Source organism: Heterodontus francisci, chromosome 15, assembly GCF_036365525.1.
Source record: "Heterodontus francisci isolate sHetFra1 chromosome 15, sHetFra1.hap1, whole genome shotgun sequence".
Taxonomy (NCBI): Eukaryota; Metazoa; Chordata; class Chondrichthyes; order Heterodontiformes; family Heterodontidae; genus Heterodontus; species Heterodontus francisci.
Window position 1 is genome coordinate 90229876 of NC_090385.1, and position 15083 is coordinate 90244958.

The 15083-nt window shown below is 42.4% G+C and overlaps 2 protein-coding genes across 15 annotated transcripts in view; one reads left to right on the forward strand and one right to left on the reverse strand.

Annotated features, from left to right (window-relative positions):
- The window catches only part of LOC137377780 (sodium- and chloride-dependent neutral and basic amino acid transporter B(0+)-like), a 96339-nt gene that overhangs the window by 70132 nt on the left and 11124 nt on the right, over positions 1-15083 (forward strand). For 2 of the 4 annotated variants that reach the window (XM_068047826.1, XM_068047827.1), the window contains 3 exons: positions 3755-3854; positions 4664-4773; positions 4879-5049. In XM_068047826.1, the coding sequence (XP_067903927.1) occupies positions 3755-3854; positions 4664-4773; positions 4879-5049 (381 nt within the window). Of the gene's footprint in view, positions 1-3754; positions 3855-4663; positions 4774-4878; positions 5050-15083 lie in introns of those variants that run through there. The other 2 variants (XM_068047829.1, XR_010976485.1) reach the window with 2 other exon arrangements.
- LOC137377784 (sodium- and chloride-dependent neutral and basic amino acid transporter B(0+)-like) overlaps positions 1-15083 on the reverse strand; it is a 101221-nt gene that overhangs the window by 25287 nt on the left and 60851 nt on the right. For 3 of the 11 annotated variants that reach the window (XM_068047841.1, XM_068047842.1, XM_068047843.1), the window contains exon 3: positions 13761-13849. The exons of 1 other annotated variant lie outside the window; for it this stretch is intronic. In XM_068047841.1, the coding sequence (XP_067903942.1) occupies positions 13799-13849 (51 nt within the window). In that variant the 3' untranslated portion in view covers positions 13761-13798. Of the gene's footprint in view, positions 1-2392; positions 2498-13760; positions 13976-15083 lie in introns of all 11 variants that reach the window. 7 more of the 11 variants (XM_068047836.1, XM_068047837.1, XM_068047838.1 and 4 more) reach the window with 4 other exon arrangements.

The window sequence follows — 15083 nt, forward strand, 5'->3', positions numbered from 1 at the left end:
GTACTGTATATAACAGTTTAACTGTCATAAACCTGTTTGAAATCTTTAGCATAACTGAACTCCATGCATCTCATTTATGTTGCATGGGCGGCACAGTGGCGCAGTGGTTAGCACCACAGCCTCACAGCTCCAGCGACCCGGGTTCAATTTTGGGTACTGCCTGTGTGGAGTTTGTAAGTTCTCCCTGTGTCTGCGTGGGTTTTCTCCGGGTGCTCCGGTTTCCTCCCACAAGCCAAAAGACTTGCAGGTTGGTAGGTAAATTGGCCATTACAAATTGTTCCTAGTATAGGTAGGTTGTAGGGAAATATAGGGACAGATGGGGATGTGGTAGGAATATGGGATTAGTGTAGGATTAGTATAAATGGGTGGTTGATGGTCGGCACAGACTCGGTGGGCCGAAGGGCCTGTTTCAGTGCTGTATCTCTAAACTAAACTAAACTAAACAGACAACATAAAGAACTCATTACACTTGCATTGGAGGCAGTTCAGAGAAAGTTTATGAGTTTGATTCCTGGGAGGAGGGAGTTGGCTTATGAGGAAAGGTTGAGCAGGCTGGGCCTGTACTCATTGGAGTTTAGAAGAATGAGAGGTGATCTCATTGAAACATAAAAGATTTTGAGGGGCTTGACAAGGGAGATTCTGAGAGGATGTTTCTCCCCGTGGAGAATCTAGAACTAGGGGGCACAGTTTCAGAATACGGGCTCTCTCATTTAAGATGGAGATGAGGAGGAATTTATTCTCTCAGAGGGTCATTAATCTTTGGAAGTCTCTATCACGGAAAGCAACGGAGGCTGGGTCATGGAACATATTCAAGGCTGAGTTGGACAGATTTTGATTGACAAGAGAGTCAAAGGGGGAGGCAGGAAAGTGGAGTTGAGGCCATGGTCAGATCAGCCATGATCTCATTGAAAGGTGGAGCAGGCTCGAGGGGCTATATGTCCTGTGACTGCTCCTATTTCTTATTTTCTTATGTTCTTGTATATCAGCAGTTCATCATGCGAAGGGGATACTTACCTCTGTGCGGAGATAGGAAGGGTATAAGACATGGAAGTTGTGGCACTCTTGTGAAAAGCAATCTCAGAACGATAAAGTATAACATGATCGGAAAGTTAAAAATACCTAAGATCAATTGTTAGTTACAAGACTTTTAAATTTGATTAAATAAAGGAGTAGCTGAAACAAGTAAACTGAAGGTAGTTGTACAACCCTGCAGTACAACATGAGTGAAATATCTTTAAAAGTATAATTCAGAGCATTCAGTATAAATATATTCCCAAAAACAGCATGCTCAGAATAAATCAAATAACAACAACTTATATTTATATAGCATCTTAAATGTAATAAAACGTCCCAAGGCACCTCACAGAGGCATTTTAAAACAAAAATATGACATCAAGCCACATAAGGAGGCCTGATGACCAAAAGCTTGGTCAAAGAGGCAGGCTTCAAGGAATGTCTTAAAGGAGGAAAGAGAGGCAGAGGGGCAGAGAGGTTTAGGGACGGAATTCCAGCATTTAGGTCCTAGGCAGCTGAAGTCACAGCCAGCAATGGTGAAGCGATTAAAATCGGGATGCTCAGGAGGCCAGAACTAGATGAGTGCAGATATCTTGGAGGGTTGTGGGACTGGAGGAGATTACAGAGATAGGGAAGGGTGAGGCCATGGAGAAAACAAAGATTGGAAATTTATAATCAAGGCGTTGCTTGACTAGGTTAACAATCACAGGAGTGATGTTGAACAGACTTGGTGTGAGTTAAGGTGAGGTAGCAGAGATTTGGATGACCTTGAGTCTACGGAAGGTGGAATGTGGGAAACAACTAGGAGTGGGTTGGAATAGTGAAGTTTAGAGATAATGAAGGCACGAATGAGGGTTCAGCAGCAGATGAGCTGGGACAGGGGCATGTAATGGAGGTGGAAATTGGCAGTCTTGGCGATGGTGCAGCTATGTGGTCGGAAGCTCATCTCAAGGTTAAATATGACACCAAGGTTGTGAACAGTCTGATTTAGTCTCAGACAGTTGCCAGGGAGAAGGGTGGAGTTGGTAGCTATGGGATGAAGTTTGGAGCATGGCAAAGACAATGGCTTCAGTCTTCCAAATATTTAATTGGAAGAAATTTCTGCTCATCCAGTACTGGATGTTGGATAAGCAGTCTGATAATTTAGCAACAATGAAGGAGTCGAGAGAGGTGGTGCTGAGGCAGAGTTGGGTGTCATCAGCATGCATGTTAATACCAGTGCTGTGCTTGCAGATTATGTCGTAAAGGGGTCGCATGGAGGTGAGAAATCGGGGATGGCTGTTAAATTTCAGAATGCTTGTTGTGGAAGGATGATGCTGGAGCCTATCTTTACTCAGTTTCACATTTATTGTACATTGCAAAAGGATTACAAACTTACAGCTCCTCACTCAAAGAGCTCTGTGAAGCACTGACAGTCATTGTGATGGAAGAAATGAACACTGGAGTTGAAAGCATACATACTTCATGAATGATGTTGAAACAGCTGAGAAAGAAATGGAACAAGACTTAGGGATCATAGCAGTCTTAACGCTAAACATATCCAACCAATGAAGATCAGAAGTAACAAAGTCAAAAACAATGTTTAACTACATCACCATAATTGTAGAATATAAATTATAGGAGGTGATCATCAAGCTTTACAGTACTCTGGTCAAACCCCACCTTGACGAGAATCATAGAAAGTTTAAGGCACAGAAAGAGACCACTTGGCCCACTACTGCATTCAGTTCCTCTAAGTAAGAGAGACAGACATTCAAACACTGGAGGCTGTGATGAGAAGACCCACAAGGCTGATCCCCAGTGTCAAGGCTCTGAGTTCTGAGGAAAGACTGGAGAAATTGACTTTTCAGCCTGGATAGTGGGCATCTGAAACATGATCTTATAGAGGAATGTAAGTTTGCGAAATATATTATGAATAGTTAAACTATGAAACTAGGGAGCATGGCTTCAAACTAGGAAAGGTAATTTGACAGATAATATAATGAAATTCCTCAACACACAAAGAGAGATCTATGTGTGGAACTAATTTCTCATCGAGGAGACGAAAACCTTGGAATCATTAAAGAAACAAGTAAATGCTGCAATGTCGGGATGTTGGCAAAGTCTTAATGGCAGAATAAAGATGGACTGAAAGACCTTCATCATCCACAATTATATTGTGGTCTCTATACTAACAGTAGCACTTACCCACATAACCATGGTAAATGAACACAATTAGGCCAGAAATGGCAGATGCAATTTAAATAAAGGGAAATATAATGCTGTGAGATTCAGAAGAGGCAAGATGGATGTAGAGGATGTGTTAAATGGGAACGTAGTTGAAGTATTGTGAAGGGAGCGAGTTCTTGGGGGTTTTCATGGACGTGTCATTAATACTGTTAGCACCACGTTCCCAGGCTGTTAAAACATGAGACAGGATGTTGAGATGCATAACAAAGAACTTAATGTGTCCATCCAGAGAGGTATATGACTCTATTGAGAGCACATCTGGAGTATTGCAAGCAATTTTGTTCTCATTTCAAAAAGTATATTGAGCCACTGATGGGGTGCAGAAAACAGCTACACAGTTGACTCCAGAACTTAAAGGAATGAGGAAAAATTGAGCAGACAAGTTAGAATTGGGTGTTTGGTAGTTAATTAAAAGTGTAAGTTTTTCAAAGCCCTTTAATTTCTTATTTTTTAATGTTTGAGTTTTGTGTTTCTCTCATGTAACATTTTCTAATTTTCCATTTAATTTTAGGCTGGAATTTACTGGTTACATTTAGTGGATTATTTCTGTACTGGATGGATTCTCATTACAATAACTCTGCTGGAACTCATTGGTCTAAGCTGGATCTATGGTGAGTACAACGGGAAAAACACAGAAACAAAATAAAATAATTCAGTTAAAAAGTACTTGTGTGGATCTTCATTTCTCTTTAGTAAAACCAAGATAAATGAATTGGGTGATGCGCTGTAGATAGCTCTTCATATCTGAAGATGAAGAGAATTCAAGTTCTCTCCTGAGTTGTCAAAGATCTTTCCCCAATTGGTGCCAAAATCCAACAAAAGGCAGGTCGTGCCTTCTGCATCCTTCACTTATAATCCCTTGTTCTTGCTGGGTTACAGCTGCTTGTGAATGGGGTCAATTTTCCTGCAGGCATTTTCCTGCGAATTGCTCATGGGGATATTGTTCAAACAGCTTCATCCTGACATATATAACTGTTTACCACTCAACTCAGTCAGTTACCAGTTTTTCCCAATGATCAAGGTGGTTGGAACAACCGGTAAGACTCTGCTTCAGTGTGTTCATGATGTTTCTTCTGGGATCCATTTGCGATTCTTCAACTCCTGACAAAAGACTCACTTTGATAGTCCATCCTCCCCCATTCTGATAACAGGGACCTGTCCATCTCAGAACAGACCTGAAACATGAGCTTTTCCTAGAGTGAGTTCTTCAGGATTTGTACAAACGTTTTAATTTCACAGGCAATCAGATTGGTGACAGGAACAGTTTAGTCACCCTGTTTGAAATCCGAAATGTTCCTTTCTCTCATTTAATCTGTTTATTAGTAACGCCCTGTATGAGATGAACTTCTACCACAAACCACTGCCCTGAAGACAGAACAAACCAAGTGATTGTGTCTCTCTGTCTTCTTGTTGTTCACAGGGATAAACAGATTCATCAAGGACATTGAGATGATGATTGGGGAAAGGAATTGGCTCTTCTGGCTGTGGTGGAGAGTGTGTTGGTTTTTAATTTCTCCATGTTTGCTGGCAGTAAGGAGATGTTACATCTTTTAATCATTTAAACTGAAAATAATCAAGCTGCTGGCAGTCTCTCATTCTGTACCTGATCTTGTTTTGTGCAATCATTTCATTCAGGCAATCTTAATCTGGTCCTTAGCAACATTTGCCCCACCAACATATGGACCTGTTGAATACCCTGTCTGGGCAATAGCACTTGGCTGGTGTATGATAATCTTCTGTATTATGTGGATCCCCATTGTCGCCATTGTGAGAGTTTCCCAGTCTGAGGGCTCCACCTTGTGCCAGGTAACAAAATACTTTGATATCTTTTAAAGATTAAAGAACAGAGGGTGCAAAATTGAGCTCTGTAGTGACAGTAGTTTCAATGTTACAAGTGCCATTTTGGAACCAAAATTTCATCCGTGCAGCTTCCACGCATTTCCGGTGTGGCCCACGCCCGAATACCATCTTGGTAAGGGCATTGGAATGGTGCTGAACATTGTACAGTCATCGGCGAACATCCCCACTTCTGAACTTATGATGAAGGGAAGGTCTAGGGACTCGGTGAGTTGCTCTTGCAGGGAGCTAGCACACACACAATGGGCTAAATGGCCTCCTTCTGTGCTGTAACCATTCTATGATTCTCTGATTAGTGCACAAGTGATGAATGTGTGCTGGAATTAATAGTGGAAGGGGGTGTGATGGGTTCAGCTGAAGGGAGGTGTGGCAAGTTTTACAGAACTCCACCACATCTTTGTGGAGTTTTGGACAGTCAAAATGCTGTCTTATACGGGCTTGGGTTTTTCATCTGCAGATATTGGAGGTTCGTAGGCTATTCTCAGCATTTCCTCACGGTACCTCGGCAACACCGCTATCTGGTGAACCACTGTCCGCTCTTTGTCCGCAGGTCTGTGAGGAGGTCTCCACTTCCTCATCAGCACCTCATTCTTTAAATAGTGGCATGCTGGGACTCTCTGTGCTTCAGCCTCAGTTTGAGCAGTCTGTGCTAACTTTTTTACTACTGGGTCGACTTGCTGAGACTCAACTAAGGAAGACCTGTGTAACCCATCCTTTGGGTCCTCTAACTTCCCAAAGAAGGTGTCAAATAACCAGACAGTAGGATCATCTGTCTGCAGTGCCAGTTCAGCCTCCGCTGATGGAGTTTGCTTGGCCATGGACCACGTCACCACACAGTCAGGGAAAATGCCGAGGACCTTCTCCTGCAACTGCTTTGTCTCTCTGACCTCTTTCAGTCTCTCTAAAACTATTGGGGAAGCTACCACCTTTGCCCCCGCAAGATCATTACCCGGGCACAGGTCAACCCCGTCCACAGCTAAACTAGGGACAATACCCATGGTTTCCAGTCCTGAAACAAGGTTGCAACAAATGTATGGGCATCCACTGCCCTCCCATACCATTCACTAACACTCTAGCATTCAATGCACTCTCTGGGAGAAAGGTCATGCCTTTTCCAAGCAGAAGGGATTGGGTGGCTCCCGTATCCCTAAGTATGACTATGGGCTTGCTTGCCTCACTCGAGGGGTATGGGGTCACTTTTCCTCTGAACACAAAATCCTGGTAACATTTGTTATGTTTTCCCGCACTTAGAGTGGTAGGTTTATTGGGTTTTACTGCCGCAGTTAAAACCACAGCCTGATCTACTGTGCTATCCATCAGGGCCACTTTTCCTGCACTGATCTGGTGTGCCCTGATTAATCTGAAAGGTTTTCCCCATAACTTCCAGCAGTAAACTTGAAGGTGATCTGCCTTGTTACAATGGAAACACACAGGTGTTCGGGCTTCGCTCCTTCCTTTTTGGCCTGAGGAGGGTCACTTATGTGTCCTGCTTTCCCTTCTCACCCATAGCTGTTCAGGCTCCTATCACCCTCCCACCTTTTATCCTTTTCGATTTTTTGGCAGTGACTAGGGAAGAGTTCCCTTGGGATAAGGGCTTATGGACAAGCATAAATTCATCAGCGAGGATTGTGGCCTGCCTGGCTCTTGGAACTTTTTGTTCCTCTATGTGCGTTTTAAAGAAAAGGGGGAATGAGTTTTTGAACTCTGAAAGAAGGATCACTTCTCTGAGGTTTTCATATGTAGGCTGTATCTTAAGTGTCCATATCCAATGGTAAAAAGCAACTCTTTTAAACTCCAGGTAAGCTTGTTCAGGCTGCTTTTGGAGGGTTCAGAAGTTTTGGCAGTACGACTCCAGTACTAGCTCATATGTGCCCAGGATAGCATTTTTAGTCATCTCATGGTCTGATGAACTCTCATCTGGCAAAGGGAATATATCTCATAGGCTTTTCCAGTTAGTTTGCTTTGTAACAACAGAGTCCAGCTGTCTGCCAGCCACTTCAGCTGTTTTGCAAGCTTTTGAAAAGAGATGAGAAATGCTTCCACATCCCCCTCATTGAACTTTGGTATCAACTGGGAGAACTTTAAGAGCTCAACACTCAGTCCTGAGCTAGGGGCAGTTCCCTCACTAGCCGTGCCTTCACAGGATGTCTTAGATCTTCCCCTAGTTAATTCGAGCTGCCTTAACTCCCTTTCCTCCTTCTCCTTCTGGAAAGCTCGTTCCTTTTCTCTTTCTGACACTCTCTCTGCTCTTTCTCTCTGGAATTCTAATTCTAATCTCCTCTGTTCTAGTTGTATCTTAGCTAATGTTACACTGTCTATTTCTGACTCCAAATCTGTTTGAGTCTTCTGGTTCAAGTGAAAAATGGTTGGCCACATGTTTTAGAATTTCGTGTTTCCTAGCTTTTGGCTGGATAGTAATCCTAAATGCCCAGCTATATTCTGCAACTATTCAATAGATAGGCCTTTAAACCTGTCCCAGGCTACTTCACTTGGGTGTAGGAAGGTACTGGCATCGAATGTGGACATTTTAGTACTCTAGCAGCGAAATCCACAAGAAAAATTGTATTGAAGTTTTTAAGTTTTTATGTTTTTGATAGGGATCAAGTTGGTTTCCTTCTTCCAATTTCCTGTTGGTCTTTGGGTAATGACATGGACTCAAGCCTAAAAATTTCTGTTACAATCACATGAGGAGGGGTCACAAGGCTCCCCTCTTGTCCTTCTCCTTGTTTGACCGCAACAGTGTTTATTCCTTTTAAAACAATAGATGTACTTATCATGTCAGTGAGTGTTTCAACTTTTACCTTTGTTGTGATCCTAAAAGAACCAGTTAGACAGGTTTTCTTGAGTTTAAACAAGAAAGTGGTGGGTTTATTGTATTACGTAAAACAAATTGTAATCTTGAAGTCTCTGACTGGTAGAAGTGCACTTAGTGGCCGGCCAAACCAGTTCAGGGTTTTCATGGAGAAAGAGTTGTAGGTGGCTTTCCTACCGGGGGTCTCTATCTGTAGCAATGGTGGACTTGGATGTTCCACCATCACAGACAGGTTTCAGACTTGGGATGTTATCTGGAGAGAGAACAAAGAATAAAGAACAGTACAGCACAGGAACAGGCCATTCGGCCCTCCAAGCCTGTGCTGATATTGATGCCTGTCGAAACTAAAACCTTCTGCACTTCCGGGAACCGTATCCCTCTATTCCCATCCTATTCATGTATTTGTCAAGATGCCTCTTAAACGTCGCTATCATACCTGCTTCTACCGCCTCCCCTGGCAGCAAGTTCCAGGCACTCACCACCCTCTGTGTAAAGAACTTGCCTCGCACATCCCCTCTAAACTTTGCCCCTCGCACCTTAAACCTATGTCCCCTAGTAACTGACTCTTCCACCCTGGGATAAAGCTTCTGACGATCCACTCTGTCCATGTCACTCATAACTTTGTAAACTTCTATCATGTCGCCCCTCCACCTCCGTCGTTCCAGTGAAAATAATCCGAGTTTATCCAACCTCTCCACATAGCTAATGCCCTCCAGACCAGGCAACATCCTGGTAAACCTCTTCTGTACCCTCTCCAAAGCCTCCACTTCCTTCTGGTAGTGTAGCGACCAGAATTGCACGCAATATTCTAAGTGTGGCCTAACTAAGGTTCTGTACAGCTGCAGCATGACTTGCCAATTTTTATACTCTCTGCACCGGGTCTTGCCTGGTTAGCACTCAAAGCGTGTCTGCTTCCAAGTTTCAGGAGTTTGTCCTTTTGCAAAAGACTGTTAGTTTTTTTTCCACAGATGGGGAGGTAGTCACATGATTGTCCAGTGTCCTTGTTTGCAATTTAATTAGATTTGAGTCCAGGTACTTTCAATCTCTCTCGAATCTCATTGTTTCAATCTTAAAAACATAGAAACATAGAAAAATAGGAGCAGGAGTAGACCATTCGGCCCTTTGAGCCTACACTGCCATTCAATACGATCATGGCTGACCATCCAAACTCAATACCCTGTTCCCGTTTTCTCCCCATATCCCTTGATCCCATTAGCCCAAAGAACTATCTATAACTCTTTCTTGACTATATTTAATAATTTGGCCTCAACTGCTTTCTGTGATAGAGAATTCCACAGGTTCACCACTCTCTGAGTGAAGAAATCCCTCCTCATCTCAGTTCTAAATGTCTTACTCCTTATCCTTAGTGTGTGACCCCTGGTCCTGGACTCCCCCACCTTCAGGAACATCCTTCCTGCATCTAGTCTGTCCAGTCCTGTTAGAATTTTGTAGGTTTCTATGAGATCCCCTCTCATTCTTCTAAACTCTAGTGAATACAAGCCTAATCGACCCAATCTCTCCTCATACGTCAGTCCTGCCATCCGAGGAATAAGTCTGGTGAACCTTTGCTGCACTCCCTCCATAGCAAGAACATCCTTCCTCAGACAAGGAGACCAAAACTGCACACAATACTCCAGATGTGGTCTCACCAAGGCCTTGTATAATTGTACCAAGACATCCATGCACCTGTATTCGAATCCTCTCGCTATGAAGACCAACCTACCATTTGCCTTCTTAACTGCCTGCGTCACCTGCATGCTTACTTTCAGCAACTGGTGCAAAAGGACACCCAGGTCTCACTGCACCTCCCCCTTTCCCAATCTATTGCAGTTCAGATAATAATCTGCCTTTCTGTTTTTGCCACCAAAGTGGATAACTTCACATTTATCCACATTATACTGTATCTGCCATGTATTTGCCCACTCACTCAACCTGTCCAAATCACACTGGAGCTTCTCTACATCCTTCTCACAGCTCACACTCCCACCCAGCTTTGTGTCATTTGCAAACTTGGATATATTACACTTAATTCCCTCATCTATATCATTAATATATATTATGAATAGCTGGGGTCCCAGCACTGATCTCTGAGGTACCCCACTAGTCACTGCCTGCTACTCAGAAAAAGACCCGTTTATTTCTACTCTTTGTTTCCTGTCTGCCAACCAGTTCTCTATCCATGTCAGTACCTTACCCACAATACCATGTGCTTTAATTTTGCACACTAATCTCTTATGTGGGACCTTATCAAAAGCCTTCTGAATCTTCACTCCCTGGAAGTATGACTCCACTGTTAATGTTCCAAGATGGCTTTGAACATTTTGCCATTAGAAATGTTGATAAATTCAGGAGGCATTGTTCTAGATGCAACCTTGTTAAACATGTGTTGCCAGTTTGATGTCCTGGAATGTGAGGTATTTCAATGCAAATTGTGGTGAAATTCTTGGCTGCCAGCTTTTTAAAAGTTAACTGTAGGATCCCAGCTTCTTTTTAAAAATGTAGTGTAGGTTTCCAACTGATGAATTAAAAATCCTCATTTTGTATTGATTGTTTTCTTGACAGATCACATAGTAAAGGATCTTCTAGGGAAGAGTGATTGCAACATGTTAGAGCATGTTAGAATTTCACATTCAGTTTCTAAGGTGAAATACTTTGGCCTGAAACTAGTGTCTTGAATAAAAGCAATTATAAATGTAGCAAGACAGAGTTGTCTGAAGTAGACTGGTGAAATAGATTAGAAGGTAAGATGATAGATAAGCAGTGGCTCACATTTAAGGAGATATTTCATGATCCTCAACAAAGTTATATTCAATTGAGAAAGAAAGACTCCATGAGAAGGATGAACCATCCATGGTTAACAAAGGAATTCAAGGATGGTATCAAATTAAAAGAAAGGGTATACAAAGAGTGATAGGCCAGAAGTTTGAGAACATTTTAGAAAATAGAAAAGGATGACTAAAAAAAAGGATAAAATAGATTATGAGAATAAATGAACAAGAAATATTAAAAAAATAGACAGTAAGACCTTTTACACGTATATAAAAAGGAAGAGAGCAGCTAAAATAAATGTCGGCCCATTAGAGAACGAGCCTTGGGAAATAATAATGGGAAACAAGGAAATGGCAGAGACTTTGAAAAAATATATTGTATCTGTCTCCATGGTAAAAACATCCCAATACTAGTAGAAAATCGGGGGCAAAAGGGAGGGAAGAACATAAAACAATCATTCAATTCTGATGAAACATCACAGACCTGAAACGTTAACTGTTCTTCTCTCTCCCCAGATGCTGCCTGACCTGCTGAGTATTTACAGCACTTTCTGTTTTTATTTTAGATTTCCAGCATCTGCAGTATTTTGCTTTTATATTTAAACAATCATTATCAGTTGAGAAAAACTACTAAGCACACATATGGGACTAAAGGCTGACAAGTCCACTGGGTCTGATGGCCTGCATCCTAGGGTCTTACAAGAAGTGGCTGCAGAGATAGTGGAGACATTGGTTGTAATCTTCCAGAATTCTTTATATTCTAGAAGGTTCCAGCGGACTGGAAAACTGTGGGCAAATTTTCCTATCATCAGTCATTGGAAAAATGCTGAAATCCATTATTAAGGAAGTAGAAGCAGAACATTTAGAAAATCATAATACAATCAAGTGGAGTCAACATGGTTTCATGAAAAGGAATGTATATTTGACAAATTTACTAGTTCTTTTTTAGGATGTATTGAACAAGGTGGATAAAGTGGAACCAGTAGATGTAGTGTATTTGGATTTCTGGAGATGCTGAAGAGGCCAGAGTTAGAGGACCGCAGATGTCTCAAAGGGCTATCGGGCTGCAGAGAATGCAGTGATAGGGAGAGATGTGGCCATGGAGGGTTCTGATAGCAAGAGTGAGAATTTTTAAAATCGAGGCATTGCTTCAATGGGACCCAATGTAGGTCAGCGGGAAACAGGAGTGATGGGTGAACAGAGCTTAATGTGATTTAATCCACAGGCAGCAGAGTTTTGGAAGACCCCAGGTTAATGGAGGGTAGAATGTGAGAGGCCAGCCAGGAGTGTGTTGGAATTGTCAAGTCTAGACATAACAAAAACATAGATGAGGGTTTCAGCAGCAGATGAGCTGAGGTCGCACGGAGGGAAATCGTACATTTTTCAGGGGTGAATATAGGTGATCTTACTGATGGTGCAGATATGTTGTCAGAAGCTCATCTCGGAGTCAAATATGATACCAAGGTTGTGAATGTCTTTGTTTAGCCTCAGACAGCTGCCAGGGAGGGGATGGATTCAGTGGCTATGGAACAGATTTTGTAGCGGGGACCAAAGACAGTGGCTTTGGTCTTCCCAATATTTGATTGTAGGAAATTTCTGTTCATCCAGTACTGGCTGACTCAGCAGTCAATCATCAGAAAGCTAGAGAAATGTTGTAAACAACAATTTGTGGATATTTACATGGTTTCTCTGGTAATTTAGCCTATCTTTCAATCTTTATTTTAAATTGATTATAATCTCAATTAATAAATCTAGAGTTCAGAGTCAGCAGCAAGTACACTTGTTTCAGAATATCCCAGCCACCAATACAGTCCTGCCACATCCAATCATGGATGGTGGCGGACAATTAAACAACGAACCCGAGGAGTAGGCTTCATAAATATCCCCATCCTCAAATATGGGGGAGCCCTGCATATCAGTGCAAAAGAAAAGGCTGAAGTATTTGCAACCATCTTCAGCCAGAAGTGCTGAGTGGATGGTCAATCTCGGCCTTCTCCTGAGGTCTCCAACATCGCAGGTGCCAGTCTTGAGCCAATCTAATTCATTCCATGTGATATCAAGAAACGGCACCAGATACTGCAAAGTCTATGGCTCCTGACGACATCCCAGCTGCAATACTGAAGACTTGTGCTGCAGAACTATCCGCGCCCGCAGCCAAGCTGTTCCAGTACAGCGACAACACTGGCATCTACCCGTCAATATGAAAAATTGTCCATGTGAATCCTGTCCACAAAAAGCAGGATATATCCAATCCGACCAATTACTGCATCATCAATCTACTCTTGATGGTTAGCAAACTGATGGAGGGTGTCGTCGACAGTAGTATCAAGCACAACTTAAACGGCAACAACCTGCTCACTCAGCTCAGTTTGGGTTCGGCCAGGGCCACTCGGCTCATGATCTCATTACAGCCTTGGTCCAAACATGGACAAAAGAGCTGAACTCAAGAGGTGAGGTGAGAGTGACTGCCCTGGATATCAAGGTAGCATTTGACTGAATGTGGCATCAAGGAGCCCTAGCCAAATTGAAGTCAATGGGAATTGGGGGAAACTGCACTGGCTGGAGTCATTCCAAACACAAAGGAAGATGGCTGTGATTGTTGGAGGTCAATCATCTCAGTCCCAGGACATCACTGCAGGAGTTCCTCAGGGTAGTGTCCTAGGTCCAACCATCTTCAGCTGCTTCATCAATGACCTTCCCTCCTTCATAAGGTCAGATGTGGGGATTTTTACTGACGATCGTATGATGTTCAGTACCATTCGCAACTCCTCAGATACTGAAGCAGCCCGTGTCCATATAAATCAAGACCTGGACAACACCCAGGCTTGGGCTAATAAGTGGCAAGTAACATTCATGCCGCACAAGTGCCAGGCAGTGACCATCTCCAACAAGAAAGAATCTATCTCTCCTTGACATTCAATGGCATTAGCATCGCTGAATCCCCCACTATCAACATCCTGGGCATTAACATTGACCAGAAACTAAAAACACAGGGACAAACACACATGCACGCACACACTCAAACTCACAGACACAAACACACACACACACACACACACACAAACTGGTATGGACATTACCTGCTATCCTTGTGGTTCCAATACATGAAATTGACAACTTATTGCCTATCATGGCCATCTTCTTGCAGTGGGGCTCCAAGTACTGCTAACTGGGGGAAAAAATCATATTCATTTCACCTTGCATCCATCAGAAGAAGTTATATTTCATCCCATTGGTCTCAGAGATGAAAGGACAGTGTGCAAACCCTCTGGGGCTCTCTTTCCTTATGAGACAGCTGTATAAAGGAAACAGATAATGTTACTGAACTATATTGACCAGTGTGGTGTGGGTCTGATGAGAGAGCCATTTACCCTGATGTTCACTGACTGTGTTCAGATGGGATTGGAGGAATGACTTGGCATAGTCCTGCAGAGAATTTCATCAATTTCTATGGCTGTATGAGGCCAACTGATGTATCACAGCTAGATAGATGGACACTCACATAAATAATGAAAACTTAAAGAATGCAGTGATAAAATATTCACTCCTACCTTCAAGAATTGACAATCTATTCTGAATGCTGAAGAGTTGGATATTGTAACAATGATATTCAAAATATGCATACTTTGAATGTAACTGTTACTTTCTCCTCTGTTTAAAAAACAGTGACTCTGTTTAAAAACAGTGTGCCTTTAAAAACTAGGGGGCACAGTGTACCAGCAGCTGCACCCATTTCCGAGGCAACAGCAGGGGAGAGAGGAGGTCATGTGGTGTATTGTAACTTTTGACTGTCTGCAAAAGACTGGCTTAAACCAGTTTGATCTGGAAACCAGTGAAGCGTGCTCTGAAGGAAGAAGTGGTCTATATCTCAGCAGAAAAGTCTACATGAGCTACAGGCTATGTTCTTGCCTAAATATGAAAAAACATCTGGGAAAAGAACAATTGTATTGTTGGAGGTAGCAAGTTCCTTTTTGCTTCCAAACTCTAAGAGGCCTTGCCTCAGAAGTGACTCTCTGTTGTCTGTTTGTGTTTGCTGGAATTCTCAGTAATGTTTCTACTAAAGACTGCCAATTTTAAAATTCAAATAGACCTGTTGTTAGACTCCTTGTTGAAAGAACTGTGTGACATCTGCTGCAACTGAAGTGCTTTGAACGCCTATCCCTTAGGGTCTGTTCGTCAAATTTGCCTGGAGACTTAGAGTGGCATCTGACTTTTCTACTCAGGGACACCTCACCAACCAGGAACATAACCCACAAAGACTTATAACTCAGCTACTTATTTATTCATGAGAAACATTATTTTTAAACTGGTTAACCATTGGTTTTTGAATGTATTTGTATTTGCATTAGGGTTAGGATAAATAAGAATTTATAAAGTCTTTTAGACATAGGTTTATCTCAATC